This window comes from Pan paniscus, chromosome 1 (assembly GCF_029289425.2).
Source record: "Pan paniscus chromosome 1, NHGRI_mPanPan1-v2.0_pri, whole genome shotgun sequence".
Classification (NCBI taxonomy): Eukaryota; Metazoa; Chordata; class Mammalia; order Primates; family Hominidae; genus Pan; species Pan paniscus.
In genome coordinates this window covers 218,228,811-218,243,142 of record NC_073249.2, presented here as the reverse complement: position 1 = coordinate 218,243,142, position 14,332 = coordinate 218,228,811, and the positions used below count along the sequence as shown (strand labels likewise).

Below are 14,332 nucleotides of genomic sequence, written 5' to 3'. Positions count from 1 at the left end.
TTGTCAGTTCTGTGTAAATGGCTAAGCGGCTTATGTTTTTACCATGTTTCAATGTTGCTTACATCTGTGAACATACAGATTTGCAAAACTGTCACGTGTGTTGTAAGCCATTCCTGTGGAAGGTTACTACAAGACTGTAGAGCACAGCACCAAAGGATGGGTCTTCCTTAGCCCCTCTGTGTCTTTCATTATGTTTTAAGTTGTTTGCAGCCAGGCGCGGTGGCTCACGCCTGTAATGCCAGCACTTTGGGAGGCTGAGGTGGGTGGATCAGCTGAGGTCAGGAGTTCGAGACCAGCCTGGCCAACATGGTGAAAACCCGTCTCTACTAAAAATACAAAAATTAGCCGGGCATGGTGGCGCATGCCTGTAATCCCAGCTACTTGGGAGGCTGAGGCAGGAGATACACTTGAACCCCAGGGATGGAGGTTGCAATGAGCCAAGATTGTGCCACTGCACTCCAGCCTGGGTGACAGAGCGAGACTCCATCTCAAAAAAAAAAAAAAAAAAAAAGATGTTTGCTTGCTTGCTACTATGTGATACCACTGTTAGAAAATAGAGGAAGCCTGCCTGGGCTGTCTGTGCCCCAAATGAGAAAGGGAAAATTGCAAGAAGATGTTATTATCATCAGTCTTCCTAAGTATAAAAGAGACAGGCAGATAATTTAAGGAAGAGAAGCATCCAGTGCTGCTTGATCATGGACAGGCCTGATTCGTGTGCTGCTTCCATGACAGCATGTGGGGGGGGAGTCACAGATCTCTGTGCCCATACCTTTGAAGCAGTTCTAGTTAAGGGTTCAAAAACCAGAGTAAGTGACATCTAATTATTTCTCTTTTTTTTTTTTCTTTTTGAGACGGAGTCTCGCTCTGTCACCCAGGCTGGAGTGCAGTGGTGCATTCTCGGCTCACTGCGACCTCTGCCTCCTGGGTTCAAGCAATTCTCCTGCCTCAGCCTCCCAAGTAGCTGGGACTACAGGTGACTGCCACCACGCCCCGCTAATGTTTTTGTATTTTTAGTAGAGATGGGGTTCTACCTTGTTGGCCAGGCTGGTTTTGAACTTCTGACCTCAGGTGATCCACCTGTCTCAGCCTCCCAACACCTAATTATTTCTTTTCTTTTCTTTTTTTTTTTTTGAGATAGAGGTTCACTCTTGTTGCCCAAGCTGGAGCGCAATGGCATGATCTTAGCTCACTGCAACCTCTGCCTCCCGGGTTCAAGCCGTTCCCCTGCCTCAGCCTCCCGAGTAGCTGGGATTACAGGCGCCTGCCACCACGCCTGGCTAATTTTTGTATTTTTAGTAGAGCTGGGGTTTCACCCTCTTGGCCAGGCTGGTCTTGAACTCCTGACCTCAGGTGATCTGTCCATCTCGGGCCTCCCAAAGTGCGGGGATTACAGAGGTGAGCCACCGCACCTGGCTGACACCTAATTATCTCTTAATGTTATTTTGATTTTTTTAAACTTTATTTTCTTTTTTTTGTTGGAGATGGGGCCTCGCTATGTTGCCTATGCTGATCTCAAACTCCTGGCCTCAAGCAATCCTCCCACCTAGGCCTCCCAAAGTGCTGGGATTACAAATGTGAGCTACCATGCCTGGCCTGTTGTTATCTTGAGTTTAAAATGAAAGGGCTTTCTGAAAAGCCTTTCTGTTTAGTATCTGTTCTTAGAGTTCTGAACTTTCCAGTGACTGACTGTATCATTTAGGGTTCAGACTAGGAAATAGAAACCACTCTGGATATTTTAAGTGGAAAGAGATTTAAGTACTTAGGCAAAAAGTACTTAAAAGAGCTGAGGCCGGGCGTGGTAGCTCATGACTATAATCCCAGCACTTTGGGAGGCTGAGGCCGGCAGATCACCTGAGTCCAGTAGTTCAAGACAAGCCTGGCCAACATGGTGAAACCCTGTCTCTACTAAAAATACAAAATTAGCTGGGCCCATGCCTGTAATCCCAGCTACTAGGGAGGCTGAGGCAGGAGAATTGCCTGAGCCTGGGAGGCAGAGGTTGCGGTGAACTGAAATTGTGCCACTGCACTCCAGCCTGGGCAGCAGAATGAGACTGTCTCAAAAAACAACAACAAAAAAAAGTAAAAGGGCTGGAGAAGTGGAAGTCAGGGTCACTCCTCCGATGTTGCCGTCAGAGTTCAACAAACCAATTCCGCTTCTGCTGCTATTGAACTGTCTCAGTCTCCTGAAGTTGGTGACGGACAGTGGACTCCAGCGTCCAGCCACCACACCCACACTAGAAAGGATTACTGGCTATAAATAGCGCAATAATAGGATCAGGCCGGGCATGGTGGCTCACACCTGTAATCCCAGCACTTTGGGAGGCCGAGGTGGGTGGATCACCTGAGGTCAGGAGTTCGAGACCACCCTGGCCAACATGGCAAACCCCGTCTCTACTAAAAATACAAAAATTAGCCAGGCGTGGTGGCACATGCCTATAGTCCCAGCTACTTGGGAGGCTGAGGTGGGAGAATCCCTTGAACCCGGGAGGTGGAGGTTGCAGTGAGCCGAGATTGCGCCACTGCACTCCAGCCTGGGTGACAGAGTGAGACTCCGTCTCAAAAAAAAAGATTACTTGTCAGGCTCCACAGTCCCAGGATGATGGCCTCTGTCCTCCTTCTGCCTTCCAAATCTCTCAGGAGAGAATCTCATTAGCAGAAATCGCAGTCAAGTCCACAACCTGCTGCAAGGACCTCTGGGAAGTGTGTTGGGCAGGATTGGGCACTGAGTCAGTAGGAAGTATCTCACACAGTGATCTCTCAAGAGGACTTCCTTTTCAGACTTGGCAGGGAGAAGAGTCTCCACTGCTTGATGGCAAAAAATTCTCCCATGAGGGAGCAAGTTCCTGGGCCACAGCCCTACCCGACCCTCTGGCTTTATAGTAACCTTATTGCCCATTAAATAGTCAACTCAGCTGCTCAGAAGGGTTGGGATGTAGGGGAATAAAGGCCCACAGTTGGATCCCACAAGTGTAGTTGATGTTATTTGGGTAACATTGCACAGTTTGAAAACAGTGGGCACCCTGCTGCCAGCCCAGAATAGAGCTATACACAAATCCTGCTTAGGGCCCCTTCCTTTAAGGCCTCAGGCCCTTGCCGCTCTAGGACCTTCTCCTTGGCGTTCTGGTTCTTTGTCACAAGATTAAGCCACACTCTTCCATGGTCAAGAGTGTGGGCTCTGGACCAGACTGCTGGGGTTCAAGTCCTGGCTCTGCTATTAATACTTTTAAGTTAAATGACCTTAGGCAAATTAGTCAGTGTCCTCTCTCAATGGGGTAATAAACAATTCTGATATGAGAGATGAGCAGCACATTAAAACCAGAAGTATTTTCAGTGAAACTAGCTGCAAGGTGGCAGTAATATAGTAGCTTTGTAATAACCAAAATGTTCAGGCTGGTCATGGTGGCTCACATCTATAATCCCAGCACTTTGGGAGTCTGAGGCAGGAGGATTGCTTGAGGCCAGGAGTTCAAGACCAGTGTGGGCAACATAGTGAGACCTCATCTCTCAAAAAAACTAAAGTTAGCTGAACATGGTGGCACGTGCCTGTAGTCGCAGCTATTTGGGAGGCTGAGGCGGTAGGATCACTTGAGCCCAGGAGTTTTGGTTGCAGCGAGCTATGATTGTGCCACTGTGCTCCATCCTGGGCAATAGAGTGAGCCTGTGTCTCTGAAAAACAAACCAAAAAAACCCCAAAACATTCACTCAATCAAATTGTTATTGAGGCTGGGCGCAGTGGCTCACGCCTGTAATCCCAGCACTTTGGGAGGCCTAGGCAGGCAGATCACAAGGTCAGGAGATCGAGACCATCATGGCTAACATGGTGAAACCCTGTCTCTACTAAAAATACAGAAAAAATTAGCCGGGCGTGGTGGTGGGCGCCTGTAGTCCCAGCTACTCGGGAGGCTGAAGCAGGAGAATGGCATGAACCTGGGAGACGGAGGTTGCAGTGAGCTGAGATCGTGCCACTGCACTCCAGCCTGGGCGACAGAGTGAGACTCCATCTCAAAAAAAAAAAAAAAAAAAAAAAATTGTTATTGAATGCCTCCTCATAGACTCTGCTAGGAGCTGGAGTAGCAACTGTAAGCGTCCTTTCTCCTTCCCTTACGGAGATAATAATATTTATGATATAGGATGTTGAGAAGATTTTTTTTTTCTTTTGAGGTGGAGTTTTGCTCTTGTTGCCCAGGCTGGAGTGCAATGGCGCAATCATGGCTCACTGCAACCTCCACCTCCTGGGTTCAAGCGATTCTCCTGCCTCAGCCTCCCGAGTAGCTGGGATTATAGGCATTTGCCACCACACCCAGCTAATTTTCTATTTTTAGCAGAGACAGGGTTTCTCCATGTTGGTCAGGCTGTGTCTCGAACTCCTGACCTCAGGTGATCCACCCGCCTTGGCCTCCCAAAGTGCTGGGATTACAGGTGTGAGCCACCACGCCCGGTTGAGAAGATTTTTAATTTTTTTTAGTCTTCCACAACAGTCATCTTATGTTGAGAAGACTTAATCAGATAATCCATGTAAAGGATTCAGTGTAATGTGTGGCATATGATAAATAATGTTGGCCAGGCACCTATAATCCCAGCACTTTGGGAGGCTAAGGCGGGCAGATCGCTTGAGGTCAGAAGTTCAAGACCAGCCTGGCCAACATGATGAAACCCCATCACTACTAAAAATACAAAAAAAATTGGCTGAGTGTGGTGGTGCGCCCCTGTAATCCCAGCTGCTCGGGAGGCTGAGGCAAGAGAATTGTTTGAACCCAGGAGCCAGAGGTTACAGTGAGCTGAGATCACACACTGCACTCCAGCCTGGGTGTCAGAGCAAGACACCATCTCAAAATAATAAATAAATAAATAATGTTAATGATATTCTTTTTTTTTTTAATTTTTTTGAGACGGAGTCTCACTCTGTCGCCCAGGTTGGAGTGCAGTGGTGCGGTCTTGGCTCACTGCAACCTCTGCCTCCCAGGTTCAAGTGATTCTCCTGCCTCAGCCTCCCGAGTAGCTGGGATTACAGGTGCATGCCACCACACCCGGCTAATTTTTTGTATTTTTAGTAGAGACAGGGTTTGACCATGTTAGCCAGGATGGTCTCGATCTTCTGACCTCGTGATCCGCCCACCTCGGCCTCCCAAAGTGCTGGGATTACAGGTGTGAGCCACTGTGCCCAGCTATAAATAATGTTAATGATATATTCTAATGGAGCATGTGAGAAAGAGAAATATTCTATTGTTTTGTTGTTTTATAGACACCATCAAGAGAAATTGGAGGCTAGTGACTGTGATCACCAGCAGAACTCACCTACTCTAGAAAGGCCTGGAAGGAAGAGGAAGTGGACTGAAACACAAGATTCTAGTCAAAAGAAATCCCTAGAGCCAAAAACAAAAGGTTTGTATGTTTTAGCAGGACCCACGGACTAGAGTTGATAAGATTCTGTAGCTGAGCAAACCCCTGTGTATTTTTTTTTTTTTTTAGATGGAGACTCGCTCTATCACCCAGGCTGGAGTGCAGTGGCATGATCTCAGCTCACTGCAAGCTCTGCCTCCTGGGTTCATGCCATTCTCCTGCCTCAGCCTCCTGAGCAGCTGGGACTACAGGTGCCTGCCACCACGCCTGTCTAATTTGTTTGTATTTTTAGTAGAGACGGGGTTGCACCATGTTAGCCAGGATGGTCTTGATCTCCTGACCTCATGATCCGCCCACCTCGTTCTCCCAAAGTGCTGGGATTACAGGCGTGAGCCACAGCGCCTGGGCCTTATTTTTTTTTGTTTTTTAGAGATGGGGTCTCACTATGTTGGCCAGGTTGGTCTTGAACTCCTGGCCCCAAGCAGTCCTCCTGCCTTGGCCTCCCAAAGTGTTAGGATTACAGGTGTCAGCCACTATGCCTGGCCTTTATTTTCATTTTATATTGCATACTTGTGGGTGTCTGGAAAATGCCCCTTGTTAGTTGCATGAAGTGAAGGGGAATAAAAGGCACTTGGAGCTTATTTTTCCTGCAGTGGTCTCTAATCTTTGAGGTGTCCTGGGTCTCTTTTGGGAATCTGATTCTCATAAAATAAAAGCTCATAAAAACTGTGAACTGTCATTCTTTTTTTTTTTTTGAGACAGAGTTTTGCTCTTGTTGCCCAGGCTGGAGTGTGATGGCACGATCTCGGCTTACTGCAACCTCTGCCTCCCGAGTTCAAGTGATTCTCCTGCCTCAGCCTCTCAAGTATCTGGGGTTACAGGCGTGCGCCACCACACCCAGCTAATTTTGTATTTTTAGTAGAAACGGTATTTCACCATGTTGGTCAGGCTGGTCTCAAACCCCTGACCTCAAGTGATCTACCCGCCTCGGCCTCCCAGAGTGCTGGGATTACAGGCTAGAGCCACCGCACTCGGCCTAAGCCCTCATCCTTGAAAAGCACATACGTATCTTCATTTTGATACAGTGGGTTATTAGAAAAGTAAACCCCTTTCCACTTGGAGGAGGTAGAGGGGAAGAAAAAGCATACCCCAAAGCTCTGTTTTATTCTTCCCAGCTGTGCCAAAGGTCAAGCTGCTGTGTGGGGCAGATTTATTGGAGTCCTTTGCTGTTCCCAATTTGTGGAAGAGTGAAGACATCACCCAAATCGTGGCCAACTATGGGCTCATATGTGTTACTCGGGCTGGAAATGATGCTCAGAAGTTTATCTATGAATCGGATGTGCTGTGGAAACACCGGAGCAACATTCACGTGGTGAATGAATGGATCGCTAATGACATCTCATCCACAAAAATCCGGAGAGCCCTCAGAAGGGGCCAGAGCATTCGCTACTTGGTACCAGATCTTGTCCAAGAATACATTGAAAAGCATAATTTGTACAGCTCTGAGAGTGAAGACAGGAATGCTGGGGTCATCCTGGCCCCTTTGCAGAGAAACACTGAAGAAGCTAAGACATAGGAATTCTACAGCATGATATTTCGGACTTCCCATTTGGGGATCTGAAACAATCTGGGAGTTAATAACTGGGGAAAGAAGTTGTGATCTGTTGCCTAAACTAAAGCTTAAAAGTTTAGTAAAAATCGTCTGGGCACAGTGGCTCACGCCTGTAATCCCAGCACTTTGGGAGGCTGAGGCAGGTGGATCACGGGGTCAAGAGATCGAGACCATCCTGGCCAATATGGTGAAACCCCATCTCTACTAAAAATACAAAAATTAGCTGTGTGTGGTGGCACGTGCCTGTAGTCCCAGCTACTTGGGAGGCTGAGGCAGGAGAATCGCTTGACCCCAGGTGGTGGAGGTCGCAGTGAGCCAAGATTGCACCATTGCACTCCAGCCTGGCGACAGAGCAAGACTCTGTCTCAAAAAAAAAAAAAAAAATTTAGTAAAAATCAATGGTAAGCTAAAATAAGTTTTTGTTTGTTTATTTGTTTTTGAGATGGAGTCTCTACTAAAAATACAAAAAATTAGCCGGGCATGGTGCCACGTAACTGTAATCCCAGCTACTTGGGAGGCTGAGGCAGGAGAATCGCTTGAACCCGGGAGGCACAGGTTCCAGTGAGCCAAGGTTGTGCCACTGCACTCCAGCCTGGGCAAAAAAGCAAAACTCCATCTCAAAAAGAAAAAAAAAAAAGACTGGGTGTGGTGGCTCACACCTGTAATCCCAGCACTTTGGGAGGCCTAAGTGGGTGGATCACGTGAGGTCAAGAGTTCAAGACCAGCCTGGCCAATATGGTGAAACCCCATCTCTACTAAGAATACAAAAAATTAGCTGAGCATGGTGGTGGGCTCCTGTAGTCCCAGCTACTTGGGAGGCTGAGGCAGGAGAATCGCTTGAACCTGGGAGGCAGAGGTTGCAGTAAGCCAAGATCGTGCCATTGCACTCCAGCCTGGGTGACAGAGCGAGACTCCATCTCAAAAAAAAAAAAAGCCTGACAGCTAGCAGGTTTCAGGATCCATCTGCCAAGTTAGTGAAAGGCTGGAGCCTCAAATCATACAGATGAGGGTCATTTTCTCCTCCTTAGCTTCTTGGAGTTTAAGAGTTGAAGGAGTCCTGAAAAGTAATGATAGAGCAAGATGAAGCTATCAGAACTGAATTTGGACTTCCTCTGGGAAACCACACCTAGTTCATCTGAAGTGTCACGTAAACTGCAGAAAGGTTCCAATGCTGGAAACTTCTCTCATACTGTCGTGCCTTCCTACTCAGAAGTGCCTGTGCCCTGCTCAGCTGTGACTACTGACCTCAGGACCTCACTGGACAAGGCATGTGGGGACCCTTGCAGGAGCCCTGGTAAGGGTACAATGATCCTATTGTTTTTTGTTTTTGAGATGGAGTCTCACTCTGTCTCCCAGCCTGGAGTGCAGTGGTGCGATCTCCGCTCACTGCAACCTCCGCCTCCCGGGTTCAAGCGATTCTCCTGCCTCAGCCTGCTGAGTAGCTGGGATTACAGGCACCCACTACCATGTCCGGCTAATTTTGTATTTTTAGTAGAGATGGGGTTTCGCCATGTTAGACAGGCTGGTCTTGAACTCCTGACCTCAGGTGATCTGCCCACCTCGGCCTTCCAAAGTGCTGGGATTACAGGCATGAGCCACTGCACCCAGCCTGATCCTATTGTTGCACTATTTATGGAGCAACAACTTTGTACAAAGAACAAGCTTTGTACAGAGAACAAGCTTGGCTTTTTCTCCTAACGCCGAGGATGCTGTTGATGCTGCCACGTAATAGCATAATTTTGGGTGTCCTCAAGGACAGAACTTCCACTTTGAATAATGGAAGTTAGAACAATGAATTTCACAGGGGAATAAATATTAATGACTGATGTGAAGAAAATATGCCATTGTTTATTCCCTCCTGCATCATTTCCATAATTTGCTTTTGTACTGTCAATTTAGAGGAAATGTGTGATGCTGGTGTTTTGTTTGGCTTGTTTGTTTGATGCTGGGGGTTTTATGTGTTGTACCCTTTACCCCTTACATTGTGTAATTTGAAAGTGGCAAACAAACCTGCAGTAAAAGTCCTTGATTGGCATCTTCATTCGGATGATGGAGAGCCTTTGTGGTAGTGTTTGCCTATGTGAACAGCAGGCCTTTCAGATAAGAGAAGTGGCTTTTCCTTGGTGATGAAGGGGTAGAGATTGAGCCATGGGGATGGTTTAGGTTAAAGAATGCTTTTTTTTGGCCATCATGAGGATCTAACAACAGAGTAGAAGGAAGGATGCCCTAGGTCAGCATGCAGGGTGGTGGGAGGGCTTTCATCTTCCTTACCCAAGCCTCTCTTTTCACTTTTCTAGAAGTCCAGAAGTTGTTATATGATGAAATAGCCTCCTTTAACGTTTATTTCTGGGTGCCAAGGGAGGCCCATTCCTCTAACATTCTCATAATTTTTCTCAAAGGCCTATGATCTAAACATTTCACCACGGCATCCACTCAGCTGTGAGGCTGCGTACACAGTCTCCACCTCTGAAATCTGAACTTCGTTTACCAGTGGTGCTGTTTGAACTTCATAATGTCAGCACTTCCTGAACACTTACTGTGTGCTTGGCTTGTGCTCCTGAGTGCCTTATATCATAAGGAAACGGCAAAATCAGGGGACTGGTATAAATGGTGAGCTGAGCTTGAATCTAAGCTTTGCCTTCAGAGCCAGTACCCCTAATCTCTCTTTCTGTAAAATATTACTTTTTAAAGAATGAAGTTGTAGTCAAATCTTGAAATTTTTCATTTACCCTAAGTGAGGACAAATGAAGCTTTCAACAACAGTTTGTGGTAGTCTGATGGAGATGAGTCCGACGTATTCAGTCCTCACGGAAGGACTAGGCTGAACTTGCCCAGTGTTAGCAATTCCTTGGAACTAGAACAGTGGAATCCGAGGGAGAAGGTGATATGGGCCATAATTAACTTTTGTGTTTGTGTGTGTGTGTATGTGTGTGTGTGTTTGCTTCTGAGACAGTTTTGCTGTGTCGCCCAGGCTGGAGTGCAGTGGCACAGTCTCGGCTCACTGCAACCTCTGCCTCCTGGGTTCAAGCAATTCTCCTGCTTCAGCCTCCCAAGGAGCTGGGATTACAGGCGTGTGTTACCACGCCTGGCTAATTTTTGTATATTCAGTAGAGACAGGGTTTCACCGTGATGGCAAAGCTGGCCTCAAATGATCCGCCCACCTCGGCCTCCCAAAGTGCTGGAATTACAGGTGTGAGCCATCACGCTCTGCCCAGATAGGGTTTTTGACCTGTCATAGTGGTGCCTGGTCCCATTATTCTCTGTTTTGACTCTGCAGGGATGATCACTGTCCCCTTGCTATCCTTTAATGAAACTGTCACCTCGGTTTCAGAACTGGAATTCAGATCCATTTCTCCCTCACGTGTCTTATCAAGTCTAAATGACTTGCCGTGGACAGTGTTTCCCAAATCAAGTTAAGCTGCCCAATAAATTTTTCCAAAACAATGGATAACCTGACAATTACATTGTAAAACATTAGGGAAAATAGCAAACACACAAAATTAGTGGTAATAGTATAATGAACCCCTACGTACCCATCAACTTCAAGCATAACATTTTGCCAATCTTCATCTACACCTGTTTTGTTTTGCTGGAGTCTTTTAAAGCAAATCCCAAATGTGTAATTTTACCCATAAATACTTCAGTGTGAGGAATGCTAGAGTCCAATTTGTACATTAATACAAGTATATCAGTGCCGGCGTGGTGGCTCAGCCAGGCTTGGTGGCTCACATCTGTAATCCCAGCACTTTGGAAGGCCAAGGTGGAAGGATTGCTTGAGCCCAGGAGTTCAAGAACAGCCTGCGTAACATAGCAAGATCCTATCTTTAGAAAAACAAACAAATAAATAAATAACATGTACTGGCTGGGCACAGTGGCTCACGCCTGTAATCTTAGAAATTTGGGAATCAGAGGCAGCAGATTGTTTGAGCCCAGGAATTCTAGACTAGCCTGGGCAACATGGCAAAACCCTGTCTCTACCAAAAATACAAAAATTAGCTGGGTGTGGTGGTGTGCGCCTGTAGTCCCAGCTACTCAGGAGGCTGAGGTGAGAGGATGGTTTGAGCACAGGAGGCGGAGGTTACAGTGAGCTGAGATTGCGCCATTGCACTCCAGCCTGGGTGACAGAGCCAGACCCTGTCTCAAAAAACAAAACAGGGCTGGGCATGGTGGCTCAGCCTGGGCATAGTGGCTCACACCTGTAATCCCAGCACTTTGGGAGGCCAAGGTGGGTGGATCACCTGAGGTCAGGAGTTCAAGACCAGCCTGGCCAACATGGTGAAACCCCGTCTCTACTAAAAATACAAAAAATTATACGGGCGTGGTGTCAGGCGCCTGTAATTCCAGCTACTTGGGAGGCTGAGGCAGGAGAATTGCTTGAACCCAGGAGGCAGAGGTTGCAGTGAGCCCTGATCATGACACTGCATTCCAGCCTGGGCAACAAGAGCAAAAACTCCCTCTCAACAAACAAAAACAAAACAAGTGTACTAAGTCCAGTGCGGTGGCTCACACCTGTAATCCCAGCACTTTGGAGGCCAAGACAGGAGGAGCACTTGAGCCCAGCATGAGCAACAGAGTGAGACCCTGTGTCTACAAAAATTTTTTTAAAAATTAGCCAGGCAGCAGGGCGCAGTGGCTCACACCTGTAATTCCAGCACTTTGGGAGGCCGAGGAGGGCAGATCACAAGGTCAGGAGATCAAGACCATCCTGGCTAACACGGTGGAACCCCGTCTCACTAAAAATACAAAAAATTATCTGGGCGTAGGTGGCGGGTGCCTATAGTCCCAGCTACTTGGGAGGCTGAGGTAGGAGAATGGCGTGAACCCGGGAGGCAGAGCTTTCAGTGAGCCGAGATTGTGCCACTGCACTACAGCCTGGGTGACAGAGCAAGACTCCGTCTCAAAATAAATAAATAAATAAATTAATTAATTAATTAAAATAAAATTAGCCAGGCATGGTAGCTTGTGCATGTAGTCCGAGCTACTTGGGAGGCTGAGGTGAGAAGATTGCTTGAGCCTGGGATCTGGAGGCGTAGTGAGCTGTGATTACCCCACTGCACTCCAGCCTGTGTAGCTGAGACCCTGTTTCAAAAAAAATGAAATAGTGCAGCTAAAAGTATCAATGTCACCAAAGCAGAAGACCCAAGTCTCCAGCCACACTTTTGTTGAGACAATAGTATTCATAAAGTGATTTTCAAAATTTTTATTTACTTACTTATTTCCCACTTCATAAGCTGGTCTAGCATGAAGTATGGTTTTTTTGGTGGTGGTTGTTTTTTTTGAGACAGAGTCTTGTTCTGTCACCCAGGCTGGATTGCAGTGGCACGATCTCAGCTCACTGCAACCTCCACCTCTCAGGTTCAAGAAATTCTCCTGCCTCAGCTTCCCGAGTAGCTGGGATTACAAGCGCACACCACCGTGCCCAGCTAACTTTTGTGTTTTTAATAGAGACAGGGTTTCTCCATGTTGGCCCGGCTGATCTCAAACTGACCTCAAATGATCCACCTGCCTTGGCCTCCCAAAGTGTGGGGATTACAGGTGTGAGCTATCACACCCAACCAAAGTAGTATTTTATTTAACATTTATATCTTCAGCAACTTAAGCATGTTCGAAACTGAACCATAATTTTGCTCTCAAATGGATAAATAATCATAAGAAAGCTGCTTAAGAAGAAAGGGTACCTTGGCTGGGTGTGATGACTCATGCCTGTAATCCCAGCACTTTGGGAGGCCAAGGCATTTGGATCACCTAAGGTCAGGAGTTCGACACCAGCCTGGCCAACATGGTGAAACCCCGTCTCTAATAAAAGTACAAAAATATTAGCCAGGCATGGTGGCAGGCACTTGTGGTCCTAGCTACTCAGGAATCTGAGGCAGGAGAATTGCTTGAACCTGGGGAGGCAGAGGTTACAGTGAGCCAAGATCGTGCCACTGCACTCCAGCCTGGGTGACAGAGCGAGACTCCATCTCAAAAAAAAAAAAAAAAAAAAAAGGGTACCTTGATTTTTTTTTTTTTGAGACGGTCGCAGGTTCAAGTGATTCTCGTGCCTCAGCCTTCTGAGTAGCTGGGATCACAGGCGTGTGCCACCACACCCAGCTGATTTTTGTATTCTTAGTAGAGATGGGGTTTTGTCATGCTGGTCTCTAACTCCTGGCCTCAAGTGATTCTCCCACTTCTGCCCTTCCAAGTGCTGGAATTACAAACATGAGCCTCTGTGCCCAGCCAAAAGTACCTTGATTTTATTTATGATATTGATAAGGAAAGGAGGCAGAGAAATTCTGGGCAGAAGAGGGTGAGTCCCCAATGAGGGCTCCCCACCTGGAGCTGAAAAGCCTGATACTATGGCCCAAAGTGAGCGTTTACATCCCTGTTTGCCCTCTTGAAAGTTGCCTTTTCCATGACTACCCATGGCCCACCCCCCATCCTGTGCCCATGAAAACCCCAGGCTCAGCTGGGCACAGTAGCCTGTAACCCTAGCACTTTTGGAGGCCAGGGCGGGCAGATCACTTGAGGTCAGGAGTTCAAGACCAGCCTGGCCAACATGGCGAAACCCCACCTGTACTAAAAATACAAAAATTAGCCAGGCATGGTGGCGGGCGCCTGTAATCCCAGCTACTCAGGAGGCTGAGGCACGAGAATCACTTCAACCCAGGAGGTGGAGGTTGCACTGAGCCAAGATCGCGCCACTACACTCCAGCCTAGGTGATAGAGCGAAACTCAGTCTAAAAAAAAAAACCAAGCTCAGCCAGCAGAGAAAGGAAAAGCAGCTGGATATTGGAGACTACGGTTGGACGGCAGAAAGAAGTGGCTTGACTTCAGAGGGACAGCTTCATGGTGTAGCTTTGAAGAGGAGTCCAGGGGAAGATTACCTTCTTGCTCCATCCTCTTTTCAGCTCCTCTTCCCACTGAGAGTCACTTTCATTGGCAATAAATTTCCATGCATTTACCATCTTCAATTCATTTGTGCTACCTCATTCCTCCTGGACACTGGACAAGAACTTGGGTACCACAAGTGCGGGTGCAAAAGGCTGTCACACTGACCCTCCACTGAGCTGTTAACACTTAAGCTGTCCACAGCAAAGCTAAAAGGGCATTGTAACACCCCTTCTGGGGCTTCAGGGGTTGCAGGCACCCTCACCAGATGCTGCTGCGGGGCCCACACAAAGTTTTGCTCCTTCAGGTGCCCAAAAGTACTTGCCCCAGCTCCTGCACCCGCTCACCTGCATGCTCCGCCTCCCATAAGGGGTGGAACACAGCAGGTCCAAGTGAGTGGAATGGCCCCTGCCAGCGCCAAAGTGGCTGGCTAGTTCCAGCGCCCCTGCATTCCAGTTCCTGCCAATGAAGGGGTCAGGGAAATACCCTGCTTCAAAATGTATCAGAATT

The 14,332-nt window shown here is 47.5% G+C and overlaps 1 protein-coding gene across 6 annotated transcripts in view; it reads left to right on the top strand.

Annotated features, from left to right (window-relative positions):
• NMNAT1 (nicotinamide nucleotide adenylyltransferase 1) overlaps positions 1-13,905 on the top strand; it is a 46,823-nt gene extending 32,918 nt beyond the window's left edge. For 5 of the 6 annotated variants that reach the window (XM_055104129.2, XM_003822108.5, XM_055104127.2 and 2 more), the window contains 2 exons: positions 5,243-5,382; positions 6,516-13,905. In XM_055104129.2, coding sequence (XP_054960104.1) covers positions 5,243-5,382; positions 6,516-6,916 — 541 coding nt within the window. In that variant the 3' untranslated portion in view covers positions 6,917-13,905. Of the gene's footprint in view, positions 1-5,242; positions 5,383-5,469; positions 6,070-6,515 lie in introns of those variants that run through there. The other variant, XM_055104134.2, reaches the window with a different exon arrangement.
• Positions 13,906-14,332: the final 427 nt, after the last annotated feature.